Raw genomic sequence first — 22,304 nt, forward strand, 5'->3', positions numbered from 1 at the left:
GTGAGCGTCCTAAACTGCAGCTTATCTAAGAGAAATACATTGATCAAGGATTGTGTTTCATAGTGTCATAAAATGTATTCTCATTGTGTTAAAGGTTTTTTCATTACATGTTGTATGCCGTTTAGGTTTATGATAGTTTTTAAACTCTTGGCAATAGAAAGAGAGCAGTGTTTTTGGTGTGAACATTTCCAGATGTTGTAAACTGAGAGGGAAATCGTTTAATTGGCTGGTTAAACGCTGGCATCGCAAACCCACCGAAATCTGCTTGAGGGGGGAAAATGTTCTATAAAGCAATTTTTTTTGCGTTCGTATTCTCTCTCCGTACAGTAACTCTGCTCTTTTTTATGGACATGGAGAAAGTTTACAAGCTGATTAGTGCCAAGTGAACGCTCCCTCCTAATTTTCTCCATGGCTTTCAGTTTTCAGTCCAAGATTCTTTCTGCTGGCATGGCAAATGAAACAGCCCAATGTCATCAAGTCGACGCTGTGAGCATAATGCCTCCTGACAAACCCCCATATGCAGGAAATTTAACATTAATGCAGGCAATGTGGAGCCGCGTCCTAAAAACTGCAGTGTAAAAGTGAACAACCGGTAACACATTACTCCTTTTCATTTTCAATATCATCCCGTTACGCAGACGCTCTGCAGCTCAGATTATGGTATATGGTGACCTGTCAGCACCCGTATCTGACCCGAGTCATTATGTGTAGTTTGGAAACTGGAGGGAAAGATTTTATCTAACTGAGCTGTCGACAGCTTTGGCAGGATATTTAGCTGATGGAAATGAGATGGAAAAACTGTGACTTCTGGTGGAAGTGTTTTGTCAGTTCTGCATGATTGACAAACGTCAGTTCTGGTTCATGTTGGAGGAAGTTAGAGGCGATGAGGACAACGTTTAAATGCTGCGTATTTTCTTTTGTCCCATTCAATTTACTACTTGCATATTTTGATTCTGTTTTGGATATATTATGTATTTTCCTTTTTTATTTTCCTTGAAGTGAGAGCTAAGGAGACAAGTTTAAGGGTGGAAACGGCGCACACAGTTTCCCGCAGTCTTTCTCATGAATTTCCAGGCTCTCCAGCACTTTCCACACTTTGAAAAGCTGGATCCAAATTTATTCACGGAAAACATTTGAAACTTAATCAGAATGACATGAAAAAGAAAGACACATTTTTTCTTAATCTGCTCAACAGCAAAAAAAGCTCAAAGCTGTTTTTGCTAAAACACTAAGCTTATTTACTGTTCTTTGTTCATTCACATTTCTGCTTTTGGTTGTGGTTTTAATAACAGCAGGATTAACTCTGTCCTTGTTTCTCCCCGTCAGATGTTAATGAATGCGAGGAGACCAATGGAGGCTGTGAGGCTCTCTGCTGTAACACCATCGGGAGTTTTTACTGCAGGTGTCCTCCTGGACAGAAAATAAATGAAGACGGCAAAACCTGTCAAGGTGAGTCCTCTGCTGTATTTGTTTGGTCGTGGAGCTGGGTTGTATTTAAGCAGTAAGAGATGAGAGGCCGTAGTTTATATATAGCTATAATGATTTTAGAACAGCTAAGGGGCGTTCCATGTCGTAGCTGTTCTAAAATCACTGTAAATCACGGCCTCAATGGCTTATTGGTTTTAGAAAATGGTTGCTAAATGTACCTGGCAGTGATTCATAAAACTAACATACAGGAACACAAAACGCAGTCATTGATTTATAACAAGTAATCAGTCTTCTGCCAAGTAATGTAGTTCTTCACAACATTTAGCAGAATGGTTGCTTGCATGGAGCCCAAGAAGTTCACCTTGATGGGCTCCAGTATACCCAACGTTAGGAGAAAGAAATAAAAATTCTCATCATGTTGCAGTTATATTGTAACCACATTTATATCTGCCATCAGCAACTATTGTGCTCACTTTCCCCAGCTGTTGCCAGCGCTATCATTTCTGTTACAGTTTAGCTCGATGACTTGCTGAGTAATCATGCTAGACTGTTACAAAAATGATAATCCTAGAAACAGACAACACAACAAAGAAATCGTGCAAGCTAGCTAAAGTTACATTGTTAACGTACCACAGATCGTTGGTGTAGTTTGTCTGCTTTGGCTGGAGATAAAAGGCATTTGGATTGGGCAGCAAAGCGACAGGACACAGTGGGTTCGCTGGCTACTCAGTTATAAATTCCTGTAGGCACTCCTTGTCTCTTTCACAGCATCTTTGTGGGTTTTTTGTGCATCCAATGAATGATGGCGTTGAGTATTTCTGACCATTTTCGTCCAGGCGGATGATAAATGATTCAGGCTTCAGTTGCCGGTTGCTCATTTCAGCTCTGTGTCCTACATGACATGATTGGTGCAGTGATACTGAAATTGTAATGCGGTCACAGCTGAGTTTATAGAGTTTTGCACAACGCCAGTCATAATCAAGGATCAGATTCATCAGTATCAGTAATATGATACCAGGTATCAGGGGTGTGGTTATCATGTTGTGCAGCTCTGATGTTCTCTTTTGCAAAGATTTGTTTTTATTAACAGATTTTCAGATTACAGTGCAGGAGAAGTTCCAAAAATGTGTCAGGTTTCCATTCATGCATTTAAAAATATTATTTTAAAAAGACAAAGTAAATGTGAAAGAACAAAGATACTTATCCAAAAACATATGAAAAGAGGCAAAAAACAAAAACAAAACAAAACAAGCACACACACACACACACACACACACACACACACACACACACACACACACACACACAAATTGCTATGATGTTCTCAGATAGAGACTTTCTGATATGCTGAATCATCAAATCCACATTACCACACTTAAAATTCTTTACTGTAAGTATCATCTAAAGTTTCATTTTAGACATGCTGAGCCCCTTATCTTGCAGGCTACAATAATTAGTATTTGTGTCCTCTCTCCCCTCAGCAACCATTTGTTTTTGGTCTTTTATACTCTGTTCCTTTTGTGCATGTCTGCTTATATTTATAGAGTTTTGTTTTTATTTTTATTCGTGGCTCAGTGAATGTACGTCCTGCAACCAGCAGACATTAAAACCAGATCATTTTAACTCAAGTGAATCACAAGAGCAGATCTTTTTCACTTGTACACTGTAGACAACACTGTGATGTGGCTTTCTGCTGTTTCATGACAGAGAACCTCTGTGGACGAAAGTGCAGCTACCAGTCTATACAGAGGCCCAACAGCTCACCAGAGCTGAGCTTCTTCCCAAACATTTTCCCATGAGATTCCCATTTTGCTTCATCATAGTTTGATGTTTCTGATTAGGAAATCTCTGCGAGTGGTTGGTTTAATCAGAATAATGATTCCTCTGTGCAGCAGCCAAGCCTAGAGGAGAGACGCTGGAGCGCTCTGCAGTATGGCTGTCTGCTGGAGGAACCAGTGAGAGATGTGATCCAGGTCACGGTTATTAGGAGAGTTGATGGGAACGTTGTCACAGCTGGCTTTCATAGCTCTCTGCCTTCAGCCACTGGTGTATATTGGAGGAAAACAGCTACCCGCAGCATTAACGTTCTAATTGTCTGTAATTGGCAGTAGTATTAACAGAGGTAAAAGAAGCTGGATGAATGTTGTGGATGTTTAAATTAGCACTGCATGTGTGGTGCTGCGTCTGCAGAGAGTGATCAGTTTTCCTTCTGCATGACGGCCTGAAGCTGGGAGGGCTGCGGAGTCAAAGCCCGCATGAGTCCAGATGAGAGACAAGAGCCATTCATTTAGCTGTAAAGAATAAATGGTTCTGCGGAGTTGGACTGTGCACAATCACATTACTACTTTGGGGGAATCCTGTCCTTGGCAAAATGCTATAATTTTTTTGATGAAAAACATCTGCTGTTGGATGTTAATATGTGAATACTGCTGGCACGGACAAGAAACGAACAAATGCATCTTTTGTTCAGTGCAGAAAAAGGAGAAAAAACGGAATACTGAATTTAGTGTTTAATCCCTTGTGGAGAGTTCCCTAGATTTAAGCTCCTGGTCAAATTCCATTTTATTTATGCATTTATTTATTTTGAATCAGCAGCGCTGATAGAAATGGCACTGATCAAAGTGGAGGAGGCCAACAGTAACTGGTGTCGTGCTGAGTGCAGCGCGGCGCAGCAGTGTCAACATTTTAGCCGTCATGCCAAATGAACTTGACTGCTCAGACCAAAACGAGCGTGAAGGTGGGAGTAATGGTCTGCCAGTGCTTGGCACCTGTCTTAATAGTGAGCTCAAGGAGTGTGTGAGTAACGTCTTCCAAGATCAGCAGGTATTAGATGCCCTTGTTGAAGGTTCATTGCGTAAGATTTAGGGGGATTTGCTGGCGTCTAGCGGTGAGGATTGCACTTGCAACCAGCTGAAACTTCTCGCAGATAGAATTCCTTTAGTTTACATCAGGAGGTTTTCACTAGGAGCTAAATTTTCTGCAGTGGTCTCTACCTTTCCAAAACAAATGGATCTGATGATTAAAACTGGCTAAAACACTGAATAAAGAAGTTTGATATTACAAATCAGTGTTTTCTCTGATACTGTTTGGGCCTGTTGGAGACGAGTGGCTTATCCACCACGTACTAGTGTGTACTCACCCTTTTTCTCTGATAACTTCCTGTGTGCTGACATTATAATAATGATAATAATAATATTTTTTTATTTATAAAGCGCTTTTCAAAACAAAGTTACAAAGTGCTTTACATGTCAATAATTAAAACAGACAAGACATGAAAACATCAACTTTTAAAACAACTGTTAAAAACACTTAAGTGTATAAAAGTTAAGGAAACTAAGGAACTAAAGAAAGGAAATAAAAGATAGTTTAAATGAACTTAAAACTAAAGTAGAATCAGGAAAAAGGCTGTCCGATAAAAGTGTGTTTTAAGAAGGCACTTAAAAGAGATCACTGACTCAGCCGACCTGATTTCCTCAGGCAGATTGTTCCAGAGCCTCGGGGCCCTGACAGCAAACACTCTGCCCCCTTTAGTTTTCAGCCAGGCCTCTGGAACAGACAAAAGACCTCTGCTCGAAGACCTCAAAGCTTTTGGCGTGTATAGCACTAAGAGGTCAGAGATTAGGCTGGGAGAGAGACCATGAAGAGCCTTAAAAGTAATCAATAAAATCTTAAAATCTATTCTTAAATATACTTTGAGCCAGTGAACGTCTGATCCAGACATTCTAGCGGTTTTGTTTTACTGGGAGCCAAATTAACTGCAAAGGACTCTTCCTCTGCCCCCAAAAAACCCCAAACCGAGCTGTGGATGTAAACCGGTGAAAACACTTAATAAAACAGTTTAATGTTTTAAATCAGTGTTTTTCTGAAGTGGGGAGGCTGCTAACAACAATGGTTGACACAAAAATGTGAATGGCCCTATCTGGAGCCAGAGTTTGATTTGTCTGTTCTGGGTTACTGTGGAAACATAGCGGTTAACATGGCAATCACCATAAAAGAGGACGCACTCCCTATGTAGATATAAACAGCTCATTGTAAGGTAGCGAAAACACAATATTTTCAGGTGATTATGAACTAAAGAAAACATACTTATATAATTTCTGCCAATCTATCCCCCTAAATCCTACACACTGGACCTTTAACTAGTTAGAACGGGCCAGATTTTTTTAATACAAACATCTCTCTGTTGCTATGTTCTCTCCTGGGTTTTTCTGGTATTTTATTCAGATTTTATTTTGGCAGGGTATCTTACAGTTATGGCTCTGAGCCTATCGTCTGTCTTCCATGCTTGAGCGGGCTGCTTGCCTCCTCACCTGGCTGGCATCTTTGTTCACATGATTCTGAAGTCTCCACAAAAATGCATTTTATGTGCGACGTGTGCAGAAATGTGAAGAAGAGGTTGGCGCGCGGTGTGACAAAAGTGATCTGTATCAGTTTCTGCCTGTGTGTCTGAGCCTGAGTATTCGTCGGATGCTTGTGGCCTGATGTAATGACTGTACAGGTGGATGTAACAGAAGCTTTAAGTTTGCATTATTAAGAAGAAAGGTCATAAGAAGTGAAGCTTACTGTCATTGTATCCCGCCGAGGTCTCTTAAGGACCATTTGTGCACGAATCGGGGAAGTGATGCTGACCATGAACACGCTTTGCTCTTTATAAGCTCTATAAAGTGCTGTCATGGTCCTGCCACTGTGTTTGTGTGTATGTGTTGGCAACAGATGAGAGTGCACAGTGCTCAGCTCCTGAATAGACGATTTCACTGCAAGGCTCATTCCTTTCTCAGATGTTTGGATTATAAATACTCAACCTGACGTCTGGCCCTTATCACATTTGGCTTTCCTTGAGTGGCGTTTTTTTTTTCTTCTTCTTCTTCTTCTTCTTCTTCGTATCAATTTTAAAGAAAAATATAGACAGCACATCCTTTAGTCTGTCCACATTCTTCTGATGTGCACTCACAAATCACATTTTTATGACATATATTCTTTGAAAAACACAGTGGCCACCCAGTAAAATATAGTAAATCATTGTGGGGAAGACATCAGTCGCTGCTGGTGGGTAAAATGCAGACTTACTTATTTATTTGTAGTTCACACAGGACTCTCCTGCTTTTCAGTGTGAGAGAGAGTTTGGGCAGGGGGTGAGAGGGAGGTGTGGGGAAAGGGCAGGGAGAGGAGGATCTTTAATGCGATGGACATTTAGTTTTAGGAGATGGGAGGGTGAGAGGCAGAGGGGGGTGGAGGACGGGACAGAAAAATCAGGAGGCAGAGTGAATGAGGAGTAGTTACCATGTTACACCAGACCAGGATTCAGCACCTGCAGAGCCAATCATTCATTCAGATTTTTCATAGCCAAAGCGCGTAACAAAATAATGTTTAGATTGTTTTGTTTTTTACAGCATATTTTTAAATATATCTAATTTAAAACATTCTCTGTGAGGTGTTACATTTGACTCTGGGCCATGGCTTTGTCATCAGGATGGTGGATTTTCTTTATGGTTTTAATTGAAGCAATGGCACGTCTGACATCCGCTGCAAACTACCCACAGAGTTACTATAGAAAGATTTGCAATAGGCCACAGTGTTACCATAGATACTATGGCTACAACCTTGGCTACATGGCAGCAGGTAAGTGATAATTTCACAGTCAAAATGCAGATGATACTGTGACAGCAGTGCTTTAACGCCTTCACTCTGCGTCTATCCTCAGGAGGAATAGTTTGTGAAATGTATTTATTTAACTGTTTATCACTGATGTGAGGAACACTCTCATTTTTATTTTACAATAAATTAATTTTGCTCTTTTCAAAAAGTAGAAAATGCTACTATATGACCTTTTCAGAACAGGATAATTTCACACAGGATACTAAAAAGATTTTTGGTCACACACATGATTTTTATAAACAGTAGGACTTTAATTCATAAGTAGGGATTTACAGTAGTCAGTGTGTTTGCCCGTGGCTCAGCCAGACTGGCTTATCAGTCCCACTGATAATATGTCTGCTGTACGCGCTGTCTGGCACTGCCCGGATAACTTTATCTCTGATCGCTTTTACCAACAAAGATTAGAGCACATGAAAACATGAACTATGAATCATGAGAGACGCTTTGTAGCGCTAACACAAACAGGGCTAGATACCAGATACACTCTCAGCAGATTATGTCAATATTATTATGACTGAATATTTCTTTTCATGTTTGGCAGGACTGTAGTGCTCGGGGGATAAATGCACAAGATGAAACATGTTTTACATTTATTATTACCACATTGCTGATAATCCCTCTGATCTGCTGTCTTCCTGAGATGTCAGTCTTGGAGATAAATCAAGGCTGTTCAGAATTAATTTATCTCCTGCACACAATAAACAAATCACCTTTCAGAAACAGACCAAAAATAGTTTTCCATGAAGACGACACCGTGCTGTAGGTGGCTGCGGGCAGAGAATTAATGTGTCTTATGTGAAAGCCAGCGGCTGCGGAGGCTTTGGCTCCGAGCTCGAGGGGGGATCATGTTCTGGAAGTGGAAACCAGGCTGGAGGGGCTTCACTGACTGTGCGCTACAGAAGACAGAAGAACAGCAGCTCCACGGCGCTGGACCCATTTCATGAAAAACCAAACCAAAGGACGGCATGCAGCATGGATGGAAAAACGAAAGGATGGCTCCTGCCAGCTTTCCTGGACGAAGTGGAGCTGGAGTTTGGCAGCAGAGAAACGAAGAAGAGGAAAGTTTAGAAGCTCCTTTGTGCCCCAAACACTATATTTTGAAGATGTCATTTGATATTATTGGGAGTAGATGGGTTCAACCGGAGGATATTCCTATAATTTAGCTGTGTTAGGCAGGTTTTACTGGAACCATTAAGCAAGTAGATTTTAGTCCCTTTATGCTCATGCACTACATTTTTGTTCTTATCCTGATCCTGTCCTTGTTTTTACTATGAAGAGCAGAATCATTTTTCTAAATCATATTAACCAGTACTAAAGTATTAAAGTACTAAAAGTATAATTTACAACGCTGTGCTTCCTCCATCATGTTCTGTAAAATCAGTCCGACGCATTTTGGGTCTTGTAAAGACCTGATTTATGGGTAAATAAGAGGTCATATACTGTTTGTGTGTACCACGGGAACATGAAGGCAGTGATGTGGTGGTGCGTAATGTGCACGATGAGGTTCAGGCGCAGATTGTCCCACAGCCACACTGCCTCCATCCTACAGAGCATGAAACGAGCACTATGGAGACTAAATTCACTCCTCATGTTAAAGAGACTCTGAGATTCATGTTAGTTTTCCCCACCGGCCACAAGAAATACGACCTTTAAGCTGCTATTACCTATATTTTTATTTCAGCAATGGTTCAAATGAGTGTGTGTAAGATGAAAGGAGTCGTTTGTGCTGATGGCCCCACAGAGAATTAGCTCTGTGCTCATCAGCTCCGCTTTACAGAAATATTTGTCATCGTTCAGCTCATTGTTTTGGTTTTCTGGCCGGCAACTGTACTGTGTTGGTTCAGTTTCATTGTCTTCATCAATCTTATTTCAAGCAGCAACAGGCCGCTGTTTCCAGGGAAAAAAAAAAAAAAAAAGCTCTAATACACCACTCCTAACTTGCCAAACACAGCAGCATAGTCAGTGGCCATACTCTCCAAAATATGACATTGAAGGTACCCCTGTAGCGTCAGTTTTGGACGTGTCAGTTTCTGCTCGTTATATGCGTACAGTGTTGTTTCAAAATAACGTCCAGTTAAGTTTAGCTGACAAAGTACTTGGATTGTTTTAGGGAAATATCATGTGGGTTAAAATGATGTTGACTTTTGGTTTCACGGGACACAAACAGTGTTCTCCTGGGAGAAAGTCCTGTATTTTTTTCAACCTCCTCCCTATACAGACTTTCTCGCTCTTTATACGATATCAGTTGAATATTGCCGCAAATGGGTTTACACTGGAGTTAGTTGAAAGCCCGATGAGTCTTATACAGGCGCTGTAGGGTGTCTTGTGTGGGGTGTGACAAAGTGTTGGTGTTTGACAACCCTGGAATTTGAATAGGTTGGATAAACCCACTGTACACCACCTGCTGACCACCAAACGGCAGACAGATACAGTCAGTGACTAGCTTGTGAACATAGTGAAGCATTTGGCAGCTAAAGAAACTGATATTCCCATCAGGAGTTGGTAGAGACCAAAAACTGTGTTAAAAAGAGAGTGAATATTGGACTTACATTCACGAGGTGGGTGCAAACAAAATGCCAAATACCGTATGTGCCAATGCTGTTGATGTTTAAATATGCAACTTTTTAAAACAAGCTTGTTGAATCTTAAACTCGAAAGGTGATTTTGTCAGCAAAATAATTTAAAAACAAGTGCAAATTCAAAATAGCTGCGACCACATACTGTGCATGCATGCGTTCATGTATTTTCCCTATGTGCAAGTTTCCCAGATCAGCTACCCTTTGGTGCATGACACAACATTTCTGGCCACTCTGTGAAGTTTTGCACCTTTTTGTGACAGGCCACTCTCATTGCCTCACTTTTAGCCAATTGTTATGAACACATACATAAACATACTTGATCTTCATGCCAAATTTTAACGTCCTAGGGCAAAAACTATGGCTGCCAAAGGGTCGGGAAATATTTGTGGACCAACCATTACAGCAAGCTATAGCCTCCTGAGACCCTGCGTCCTCTAATGAGAACATCACATTTTGGGTTTCCTGCAACTTACACTTCATTCTGCTTAACTTAGACCTGTTGTCCTTGTTCGTGGACATCCAGTGGTAGTGAGACCACAGTAGACTAATCCACATAAAAACAAGATGGCAGCCATCTCAGCCAAGTCAGTCTGCTGCCGATCCCGACACTGAAGTGGACAAGGTCCAAGCTTGATCACATTTTATGGTTGAAATTAGTTTATGTATGATTAATAATGTTGGTAGTTTGTCATGGCAACACATTTGACCAATTTTGGCAACAGTAACAAGCTGAGACACTGTTAATTAGGAAACACTAGTCTTAGGACATCAGGACTTTATTGTAGTTTCGTTTGACGATGCTGGGACCAATTAGGTGTGACAGACTGTCTCTGCAGACAAAAGGACACCCCTTGCTTGGAGTATGAAACAAGGACAATTCATCTGGAGTTACAAAATGAACAAATCACAAGAGTTTTAGATTTGTTGCATTATTTGTAATTTAGTTTTTGCACAACAACAATCAGACATTGAAATAAGCTGTTTTATACTTTATTATACACCACGACTATTAAAAATCCACCCAACGTACTCATATGAGGATGTCATGTTTTTCTAAAACTACTTCTTGTTCAAAGACAATGCTAAGTTATACTTATCAGGTCCTATTGATCCCAGACAGCTTGGAGACATTAAAAATATGTACCAAACAGAAGCTGAGGTCTCAGGAGGATAGAGCTGCCTGTATATGTGTATCCATCCATTATCTACACCCAGTTTTTCTTTCCAGGGTTGCTGTCTCAACTCACATTGGCTGTGAGGCAGGGTTCACAGCAACATATATAGACAGACAACATATCATTCACATCTATAGGCAGTATAACTTTCCACTGACCGGCGTGTCTTCGGACTGTGGGAGAAAACTGTACTGACAGGCGAGATATAAAGGCGACTGTATACATGTATTTATTTGCAAATTATTTTCCCACTACGGGTACCAACTGTCTGTTTATCTTTTGGGGGGGGGGGGGATTGCACTGTGATGAATGCTGAGACAATATTTATGGGTGTTTGTTTGTACTTAACTGTTTAATGCTTAAACACAGAGCTCGAGGACAAATTGTGTGGTCAGATGTGACGAGTCAGTACAAAACAACGCACACAAAAAATGAATCAAGAGAATCATTAAAGTAATAGTCTCCCTTAATGAATTATGTTATTCAACCAGCTCTTTTTTCACCGTAATTCCTCTGAATTCCTAAAATAGTTTCTTGAAAAGAAAATAGCCGCCTGGAGTCAGGACTGTACCGAACAACACATTTCTCAACCACACATTTAACTTGGCGCTGACTAATGGTCTTTTATGATGTGTTAGCTGTTTTTACAGACATGCAAAAGGCAGCCAAACACATTCACACTCACTTTTTTAATGTGTCACAGCGCTTTTTTTTATAGTCAGCAGCATTTCCAGTAACTCCACTGTGATCATTTTAGTAACATTAAAGCAAACAGGTAACTTGTAACTGCCTGAAGGTGAGGCAGGTTTGACTCTGTGTCCTAATTTCTCTGATGATGATGATGATGATGATGATGATGATGATGGCTGTAGATGGGCTGTTAACAGAAGTCCAAACAGAGCAGGGCTTCATAAATCAGCTCAGATCTCACAGGGGAGTCTGCTGTGGACCTCAGAAAACAATTTATTAGTCTTTGACCCCTAGAATACGAGATGCTTGTTTCATTTGAGATCTGGTCACACAGCGAGGCAATCATGTTTCACTCACCATCACTTTCCCAGCAAAGGACCCCTCTTCTTTTATTTGTTTATAATCTCAACGCTCGGCTGAGAGGAATGTGTATGTTTCGCATCCTCTGATTTAAGTTTCCATATGTTTGCTGCACCCAAGGGACTCTGACAAGAAGCAAAGGAATTTAAATTTGGGTTTAAATGTTCAGTAGTTGTTACCACATGGGGGATTTGTTTGTTTGAGCCGCATGCACTTGTAGAATACTTTCCCTACTCATCCATCATCTCCTTTCTTCTTGGAGTACATCTTTATCCTGAAACCTGTGTTAAATTCCTCCCTCAGCTTGGCAGCTCGTCGGGGCTTTATTCTTGGGACCAATTTTTTTCTCATAATGAGAGGATTTAGGCAAATTGCACTCATTTCTCTCCCGTCTCTCTCCCTCTGCCTGCTTCTGTCTTTTCCTCCCTCCTTCCCTACAGATATCGACGAGTGCCAGGTCCATAATGGGGGCTGCCAGCACAGATGCATTAACACCAGGGGCTCCTACTACTGTGAATGCCACCCGGGCTCTCGCTTGCATGTGGACGGCCGCACCTGCCTTGGTAAGGAACATTACAGCCTCGTGGCGGTGCTTACATTGTACAAGCTGGAAAAACGGTCAGAAGTCGCCACAGTGAAATATTATTTCTAAAAGGGAATTTGGCTCTGTTTGGTCTTTGTTAACATACTGTGACTAATGTTACAATCGCAGCTTGATTTGAGGTTTCGTCCTTCCTTTAATCCAATTAGAAACAGTACGGAGGCCTCCAGAGTTTCCCCTGTGTAATGTGGCTCCACTTGTTCTTAACTCACATAAACAATGAAACACTGTTTCAGAGGAAGGACTTCTGAAAGTCTTTGCTGAGAGTATTATTTTTGGTCATTATTTCATTGAAGTTCAGCCACATATGCTTTTTGACATGGGCACTTAATCATGTAAACCACATCCATGATGTTGCAGTAGATGACCCCTTTTGATTCTGACATAAAGCCCTATTGTAATGTGAGTTGATTCAAATAACATTTGCTGCTAAAAACCACACTGAGTTACAGACCGTGGATTTTTAATTCCCTCACTGGATATCTTGTAGAAAGATGTTTTTCTCTGTCTGGAGCTCATTTGTACCACGGCTCCTACTAACAGCTATTTTCACGATTGATTAATCTGCTGATGAATCAATCAATTACTGATTGGCCTGTAGAATGTGAGAAAATGTGAACAGTGGCCGTCACAATCTCCTTAAGTCCAAGATGTTGTCATTAAGTTGTTTATTTTGTTTGACCAACAGTCCAGAGCTAAAAGATGTTCAGGTTATGAACACAACAGACAAAGTAAAGCAGCAAATTCTCACAAATGAGCAGTGGCGGGTGGAGCCCTAAAAATCTACACTCAAGTAAAACAACAATAAGTCCCATTAAGTGGCGTAAGGTATTACAATGGGCCCCAGTGCACGCTATTATGACAGGCCCGATAGTGTATCGTGCACATATCATCTCATCACATTATCAGAGACTTGACATTCAATAACATTAACATATAAATTAGCCAACAATCATTATTGCATGTCTGTATATCACAAAAATACCAAAGAAATGAGAAATTATTAATTTAAAGGAGCAATATGTAAGAAATATAAAGCAAATAGTCACAAAATCCTCCTAATATGTCACAGAGACTAAGGAATAATGTTCATATAACATACTGATCTCACCGACAACAATAGTACAGCCAGAATATTCGCATTTAAAAAACATTTGTACAGTCTGCAAATCATGTTTATGTTTTGAATTTGTGTTTTGGCCTGTTGCACCACCCACCACCATCTACCAGTCACACAGTCAGTAGGTTCTCTGCATCAGTTACAGTTACGACTGAGCTACAGCAGCATGGCAAGCAGCATTAGCAGTGTCCCGGTACATAGCATTAGCAGCCGTCTCCTCCTCCGCTGTATCGACAGCAGCGTTAGCAGCAGAGAAGCCGGACTTGCTCGAACAGTCCGCTGGAAAACTGAAGATCAAGGACGAAGATCAGTCTCCAGCGTGCTGCTGTCCAGCAACCTTGAATCAGTAGGGGAGGGGGGGGCGGACACGACTCACGGCAGTATTTTGATTTTGAGTGCAGTAACCGTTTTGGCTGCATTCTTACATACAGCGCCTTTAATTTAACAATTTTAATATTTTACTTTAGTTTATTTGGAATAAGCATATCATTTTGTCGTAGGTGCTACTGACTATTTTACAAAAATTAAAAAAAGAAAACATGGAGATTGGTTTGACTTTTTTAAGGGCATAGGTAGCAAATGGCTATGTTTTTAATTTAATGAGAGCTCTTTGAACACAGGCGTATTTCCAAGGTGGCAATCAGTCATTAGGGCCCATTATCCACCCAACACAATGTTGGAGAGCCTACTGTCTTCATGGGCCCCCCTCACCTCACGGGCCCCAGTGCAAGCGCGCAGCATGCACTGTCTATATTTACGCCCCTGGTCCTATGTAAAAACAACTCAAGTAACAGTTAAAATTATCAGGGCATTTAAAAAAGTACTTGGTCAATAAATCACTCTAAAGTAGAAGTTACTTTCCATTATTCATTTATTTATTTATTTATTTATTTAGTGGAGTGTGCGGACCAGTTCCAAGTAATAAAGAAGCAGCACTTGTTTTGGTGAGCAGGTCGGAAAATCAAACAAATAAAGTTGGCCTCTACAAATGAGATACGAACAGTCTCCCACCCTTTCTCCATCTCTTCCTCTCACTAACATCAAAGATTAACATTACACATACAAAATTAACGTAACGAAAGTTAGCTAACTAACTTCATTTTCACCTGCAGTATTTGCAGGTGAAAATGAAGTTAGCTAACTTAAATGTTTGTTGAAGTTAGAAGAGAAGTTTTTAAAAGCAGAGATCTCAGTGTTCAGTCCCTCTGGACCAGGGGATCTTCTTTTCTTGAGACTCAAGTGATGCTTTCTAGTGTACCTGCATCTTAGATAGTTGGATGTGTGAATATCTATTCAAGTATAAAAAAGTGTGGCCAGATGTGGCCTGGATTTGCTGCTGGAAGCTGCCTCTTGTTTTGAGTTTTGCTGTGTCATCATCACACCATGGTGAAAAAACACGTGGTGCTTCTTTTTTCCAGGCAGCTGAAAACTCAACACCTGCAGTAGAGGGGCTCCTCCTTGAATCTTTGGCACTTTTGCTTGAAAGGTTTCTTACACAATTAAGTCATTATTAAAATGGTTGCTGATCGGGTCGCCGCCATCTCTCTGTTCTGTTCCATCTTTCCACTGTCACCCTTAAGAAAGGCACAAAATATTTACGCTACTTAGTGATTAACTGCCTAATGTTTCAGCTCAAGTTTAGTACTCCAGTATCTATACTTAGAATAAAGCTCTATGTGTTCACTGTTCATTTTCAATCTGTTATCAAATGCATTAGATATCTGAATTTTTATTTGCCCCATGTTCTGAGGGTTAAGAAACTGCCCTGGGGTAAATAGTTTGAACTTGTTTCACAATGCTCTGATCTCTTCTACTGCTTAATCATTATTTATGAATAATATATGATATAAGTACATCGTGTAAATACATACCATACCAAATACTTCCATACCTCTGTTCAGTTATAATGACAGCCTTTCCCCCCATTAAATTCTGCTCATATGTTATTTTAACACTCACATAGGCTTTGTTCTTTGACTCTGCATGTTATCTTGTCCTTATCCTTTTCCTCTGCTGTGTTCACACAGTACCTGTATGTTGTTTCTGTCATGCCAGATACATTAGATTTAGGTTTTTCAGAAATAGCTGATGGAGTAAAGAGTATAAACCTGGCACCAGTCTCTGCAGTCTGCAGGAATGTATACAGAGTGTCCTGACATTTAGAGTGGAAATGATTCTGTGTTTCTTGGCTTCATAAAGCACAGTTGTTTCATTGTCTTATAGAACAGACACTATAGCTGGGACCCCACTGTCCCTGAGAGGCCGCGGTGTGACAGCTGTAGCGTGAAGACATGACTGATTGCACTAATAATAACAGTGCACATCTGGATTGACTCCCAGGTGAAGCTTATCTGTGAGGCTGCATATCTGTCAGCTGACAGTCATGTTCAGATCGTGCAGAGGCAAGCTGCAAAATGTGTGCACGTTCACAAGTAGATCAAGCACTGAGATCTTGCTTCCCGTATGACGAGTGAATAACGCACACTACACACATGATGACCACAGGCATACTGGACAGAGGACAGCACACACCAGTCAGCACACAGTCATAGTGAGAAAAAGAAGAGCAGATGTCCTCTAATCAATTCAGTCTCGGCTTTTCTCGTCTTATCCAACTCTTGATCTGCCAGCAGAGGTCAGATGTATCCCACACACTTAGCATGTGGATGAATAATATTTGAGCTGGAAGGCTCTCTGCGGTTTGACGTGTACTTGTGATGGATGGATCTTGACTCCAGCCGTCGAGTATGAAAAACACCAGCTTTGAGAAAACGCGGCTGTTTAGCCTCTACCTGTTGATTTCTCCGAAGGGATCAAGTCCAGGCCATCTACTGGGGTTACTATGAAGAAGAGAAACCCAGACGGGGGAGATGATTGAGCTGGCTCTGCCCTCAGTCTCATCAGCGGACGAGCATTGTCCACCTCAGAGGTCCTGCCTTTCAAACCTCTCTGTGATTTTTGGCTCTGCTGTGGTGATGGATCTCTTGCGGCTCAGAGCAAAGAAATTCTCTGAGGTAATCGCAGAGTATAGGAATGTCAGTGCAGCGGTCGTGACCTCTCTGAGAAATATTCCTGTAAATGTGACACTGCAGTCAAATCAACATTCAGAAAGACTAAGATGAAACTGAAGTTTGGGTTTATGTACATTGATTTGTCCTGCAAAGATGACATGTTTTCTTATTCCCCATGACTGCCTCTCTTTCTGTCTTGTCATTTAAGCTTCTCTGACCTTTTCTCGTGTCTCTTAATTTTTCCCTTTTTGGCCTTTTCAGCTGTTCATTCATGCGCCATCAGCAACGGAGGATGTGAGCACTACTGTGTGCAGCAGTCTGCAGCTCATTTCCGCTGTCACTGCAAGCCAAATTACATACTGGCAGAGGATGGCAAGCACTGTAAACGTGAGTGTAAGGCAACACTGAACACACATTACCGCATGGCACCAGACATAAAGAAGAAATCATAAATGCAGCAGTGACTAAGGAAAGAGTGCCAATAAAACAGAGTGCTTTGGAAGATTATGAAGGTGTGATCTGAAGATTTGATCACAACACTAAAAACACATTTTCCGCATCTGCTGCCAGTTATAATTATCTGACAGGATGTCTGTGCTGGAGCAGGATTAACTGTCATCCATGGGATGAGACATAAAATTGGAGTGAATCATGGCAGTCTCCTTCATTGTTTTTTTCTTAAATTAGTATTTTGATGTTCTCGCTTCTTTTAATCTCTGAGATCTCTGAGGCCGTGCAGCGGAGCGCTGTTCTCTGGAGTTGGGAAATTATACATATATGTATTTTAAATTACTGTCTCTCTCAGATGCTTTTACTTTGTAATTGTTGGCTGAGAACGGCTTCCTCTAATTTTTGCAGTGCTCGAGGTTCTCATCCAAGATGCTGGACAGGCTTACACAAGTCAAACACACACACAGCTATGCAGAGTGAGCAATAAAGAGATGAGGTGGAGGAGCAGGGTGGCAGCGGGGATTTAAAACTCTCCACCTGCTGTGCATTAAGATGTCAGTTTTTACAGTTTTCTCCAACGCTGCGCCAGAAGTGTTCGCCACGTGACTGACACCAGTGGCTTTGTGTTTATGACTGTGTTTTTTTTGTGTGTGTTGCAGTGCAGAATCCCTGTGCCGAACAGAATGGAGGCTGCATGCACGATTGTCTGGCTGATGGTGGGAGAGCTCACTGTGAATGCAAAGCTGGTTACCTCCTGGCCGAAGATGGAAAAACATGTGAAGGTAATTAACATTATAATGATTATTCACCTGTCCCTCCAGGATGTTGCAATCGCAAAGATTAAAGCAAGCTGAGTTAATGCCCGTGGATTCTGTGCAGCCTTGCAATTTTCTCCTGTCATCACACCTTCACTGCAGATTTGACTATATGAAACTGGTTAAGTCTCATTTCACCGTAGAGCTGCACACAGCATATTGATTCCCTCAGCCCCTCCTTACTCTGCACTCTCTGTCTCTCAGATCTGTGCCTGGGACAGAGTCACACACACACACACACACACACACAGCAACAGGGCTAATTGTTAGCATCACACAGCTAGTGTTATCCAGCTGTTAATTAAGAGTCGAGCCATTTTGGTGTCGGTGTGACATTAATAGTTTGGTGTTGGATGTTACCAGTGGCTGCAGTAGGGATGGGATCATGTTGTGCCGTGTAATAATCAGCTGTTGCTGCATCCCCTCTACCATCACATATAGGTTGTAATTTTGTGGGAAACACTGAGTGCTCACAATAATGAGCTTTGAATTTGTGTCAGCACCACAGCTACTTCTGCAATTTTCACTTCCCCTTGTATTTCAGTGCAAAAACATATACAAACATGCAACTTGCATCGCAATTTTTTATAATATCTGTCATGAAATCAGACATTTAAGCTGCAACAATGCAAAGAACAGCCTATGACATTCTGGAGGGAACATGGTTGCTACGGGTCCGGAAAGTACTGAAAGTGCTTGAATCAAAAAAGACAAAATCAAGAATGTGAAGGTGCTTAGATTTAAAAAAAAAAAAAATGTCCTTAATAGTGCTTGGATTTTGTTTGAGCCTCTGCTGGTTGTTTGACTCTTAAAAAATGGTGCAGTGTATTTAGATGTTAATGTAATGTCAGAAATAAATAAATAAATTGCTAAAATGTTGTTTGCACTTCTGAAAGAAATTGGAAGTGGAAACGACCTCTAGTGATCGCATCACTCAGTGTCAAATTGATCACTGTAAGCGGATGGTTATTACAAGCGATTTTCTTTATTTATTTATCATGCAGATTACCATCTAATTGACATTTGTATATTTATTACATGAATATAAAGTAGTGAAATGGACAGCTTTACTACCAACTGAGTTTTTCTGACTTTTTAAATTACTGTGCAAATTAAATTAGGCTACTATACTGTGTTTAATTCAAATAGACAATAATACAGTGCTGTGCTTAAAATTAAGTTTACTGTAGTTCACTGTAGTTTTCTCTCACTAAGGGCTGGCTTAAGGAAACATTTTTGGCAGTTTGACATAAGCTTCAAGAGCATCTGTGTGAATTATTGGCGCTTAGTTTTCAATTTTTATCTCAAAAGTCCTTAAAATGTATCCACAACCCCGTTATAATGCAGATCAGAGTTAATTAACTGAAGAAAATATATGGAGACACATAAAGAAAATGGTTTACAAAACAATATTGCCACATTTTGTAGCTGCGCTGGAGGTTTTGATCTTATCACACACTTATCTTGGTCAGCAGATGCAGTTAACTCAGTTGCCATGGAGTTATTTCAGTAGATGTTCAAATTGAATTTTTCTGAGCACTTAAAATATTCCTCGTCCACATTGGATCAAAAGTCAAATTTGAAGATTGGAAACAGCAGAGATATGGAAATTTCCATACCCCTGCATTTCCATGTAAACTGGGCAAACTCCTCTCTGCTGACAAAGATTGTGTGATACAGTTGAAAGCTCCAGAACAGTGCCTGAATGGCCTCCATTATTAAAACAAGAACAGCTTTTAAGAAAAAGAAGTGCAAACTCAGAAGTTGAAAGAAGATGTGGAATTTCCATTGTGTGTATCTGCCAACGCTGAGTTTAAACTGTGTAAAAGATGGTGTTCAAGTGCAAACATGGATTTAATTTGTGAGAAAATGTAAATGAACCTGTGCAGACCAGATGTATTCATACATTTTTTTCTGTACATATTTTTGTTACAGATATCGATGAGTGTCAGACAGAAGAGTCCAACTGTGCTCATGGCTGCCACAACACGCTGGGCTCTTTCGCCTGTGTGTGCAGCACTGCCTATGAACTGGGATCTGATGGAAAACAGTGCTACAGTCAGTTTGAACCCTCTTAATATCATTACACGCACATAAACCCTAACATTTAGTTGGTACAATATATTTTAGTCCTTCAAATAACACATTATCTCACTGTGAACTTGTAAAAGAAATCGAGATGGAGATCGTGAACAGCTGCGAGAACAACAACGGAGGCTGTTCGCACCACTGCCAACATTCAACCGGCGGGCCTGTTTGCTCCTGTAACCATGGTTACAGACTAGACGACGACCTCAGAACTTGTGTTGGTAAGAAGCTGTAATGTATTGCATCGACTTAAATATATGCTTTTTAACCATTATAAGATATTCTCGCACATTACATCAGCACTTAGTCATTGTAACTTTCCAGAAACCTCTTTCTGAATTTTTATTGAACCATTAGTGTTTTATATGTCAGTGGATTAGTGAAGTGATGTTTATGACTAGTTTTGATTAGAGTACAGTTCTGATAGCTAGGGCTGCCCCTGACTAAGAGTTTTCCCAATCGACCAATAGTCTTCACTTAGGACCATTAGTCGACTAGTCGCCCACATGTTTCTGATATTAATTCAATTATTAGATCATATATTTCGTGCAGGGCAACACAGTGGTTTGAGCTCAAGGTGTGAGAAAGAATAGTATCCATAACATTGTTAACACTGTGCTACATTACAGAGAAATACCAAACCGTACTAATGAACCTTCATTAATATAGGCCTATATTTTATCTACAAGTGCACGTCACACACTGAGCGAGCCGCCTGTTAATGACGCTGTCTGCAAAGCAGTAATGATTGTACTAAGTGGCTAATGGGCATGTAGCTACTGACATGTTTCAGATGATACGTCATGTTTGTAGTCGACCAATGAAGATGAGTTTACATATCACCGTGGGTTTGTCCTTTACCTTCTCAAAATGATCCCTCACTTTGGATTTCCTGCCCGACATGTTATTAACTAGCCTGTGGAATAACCGCAGGTACCAGCCCTGGAAATTAGAGGCCGTACAACAATGAGAATTTTGATAAATAATCATTAGTAATGTGGATAAAATAAAGAGTGGATAAAGGTAAATAACAGAACAGAGTTCTCCATTCAGAAAATTCCAAGAACAAAAAGACAACACTACTACGATATCCAAATTCTTAGTCGATATCTGGTCTCATAACACGATATCGATATAATCTCAATATTTTGCCCAGCTTTAGTTTACTGATATAATGAGGAAGTTAAAGTTAAAGTTGAGTGCTGTTATTTTTTACTTTGACCTTAATTGACTGTTAAAACTGTACAATTTACATGCTCTCGTAAAAAGTTTGTGTCAGAGAGCAGGGAAGCGTATCACTACAGTGAGTTCATAATTTCAGTCTCTCTGCTTGTTGTGTTTGGCAGATGTGGACGAGTGTGGAGAGCAGCGCTCCTGCTGTGAACAGGACTGCACCAACTACCCCGGGGGTTACGAGTGTTACTGCTCGGCAGGATACAGGCTCAACTCAGACGGATGCAGCTGTGACGGTGTGTTTAACCCCCAGTCCAAACGTGGATGGCACTCACACTTTTATGAGACTGAATATTTACTTCTGTTGAATTTGGGAGAGTTCCAATTTGACTCAGAAGACGTCAACACAAACAGTGTTCTCTTTGTTGGAGTTTAACATGTGAAGTGAGAGTTGCTCCATTAAATTGCTTTGGCTTCTCCCTGCTTCTCCTGATGCAGCAAAAGTGTTTGAGTCTGTGTTGCGTCTGTGTTGTTTAGATGTAGACGAGTGTCTGGCTACTAATGGCGGCTGTGATCACACATGCCAGAACAGCGCGGGCTCCTTTCAGTGTTTCTGCCGCCGGGGTTTCCGTCTGGATGAAGACCGGCAATCCTGCATCCGTGAGTATCAACATTAAAGAGAGTGGCCAAGTGCGAGTCACACCACAAACATGCCAATGAAAAACATCCTGTGCACAGAGTCTTCCAGTCCAGAATGTGAGTGTTAAAGAGCGGGTTTCATGGAAGATAGGACTTCTTTAGACCTGGAGTCGATATTACAGTCGTCTAAGTGTTAAAACATAAAGATTTAAATTGTATCATATGATCAAGCCGTTCAACACTGACCCACAGTTTGATGTAACAACTGGAAAAGTCAAGATAGGCAGCAGGTACAGTAATACTGTCATGCGGTCATAGTAGAAGTTTTTGAATAATAGGCCTTGTGTCAGTGTGACAGAGTCACAATACAAGGACTCTGAAATTCAAGCAGCTACCATAAATTCAGCCATCATTCATTTCATTATTAACGCCTGTGCTTTTTCAACTGTGACGTGTCAAAATGTTTTAAGTGAAAAAACGATTATACCACTAAAAGCCTGTTTAATTACAGCTGGGTATG

At 40.7% G+C, this 22,304-nt stretch overlaps 1 protein-coding gene across 1 annotated transcript in view; it reads left to right on the forward strand.

Moving 5' to 3' along the window:
* Positions 1-22,304, forward strand: part of megf6b (multiple EGF-like-domains 6b) — a 96,758-nt gene that overhangs the window by 45,863 nt on the left and 28,591 nt on the right. Inside the window, exons 6-13 of the mRNA XM_049575635.1 lie at positions 1,327-1,449; positions 12,328-12,450; positions 16,881-17,006; positions 17,729-17,851; positions 19,820-19,942; positions 20,056-20,193; positions 21,319-21,441; positions 21,683-21,805. Of these exons, the coding sequence (XP_049431592.1) occupies positions 1,327-1,449; positions 12,328-12,450; positions 16,881-17,006; positions 17,729-17,851; positions 19,820-19,942; positions 20,056-20,193; positions 21,319-21,441; positions 21,683-21,805 (1,002 nt within the window). The remainder of the gene's footprint in view (positions 1-1,326; positions 1,450-12,327; positions 12,451-16,880; positions 17,007-17,728; positions 17,852-19,819; positions 19,943-20,055; positions 20,194-21,318; positions 21,442-21,682; positions 21,806-22,304) is intronic.

The sequence above is a fragment of the Epinephelus fuscoguttatus genome, linkage group LG1, assembly GCF_011397635.1.
Source record: "Epinephelus fuscoguttatus linkage group LG1, E.fuscoguttatus.final_Chr_v1".
NCBI lineage: Eukaryota > Metazoa > Chordata > Actinopteri > Perciformes > Serranidae > Epinephelus > Epinephelus fuscoguttatus.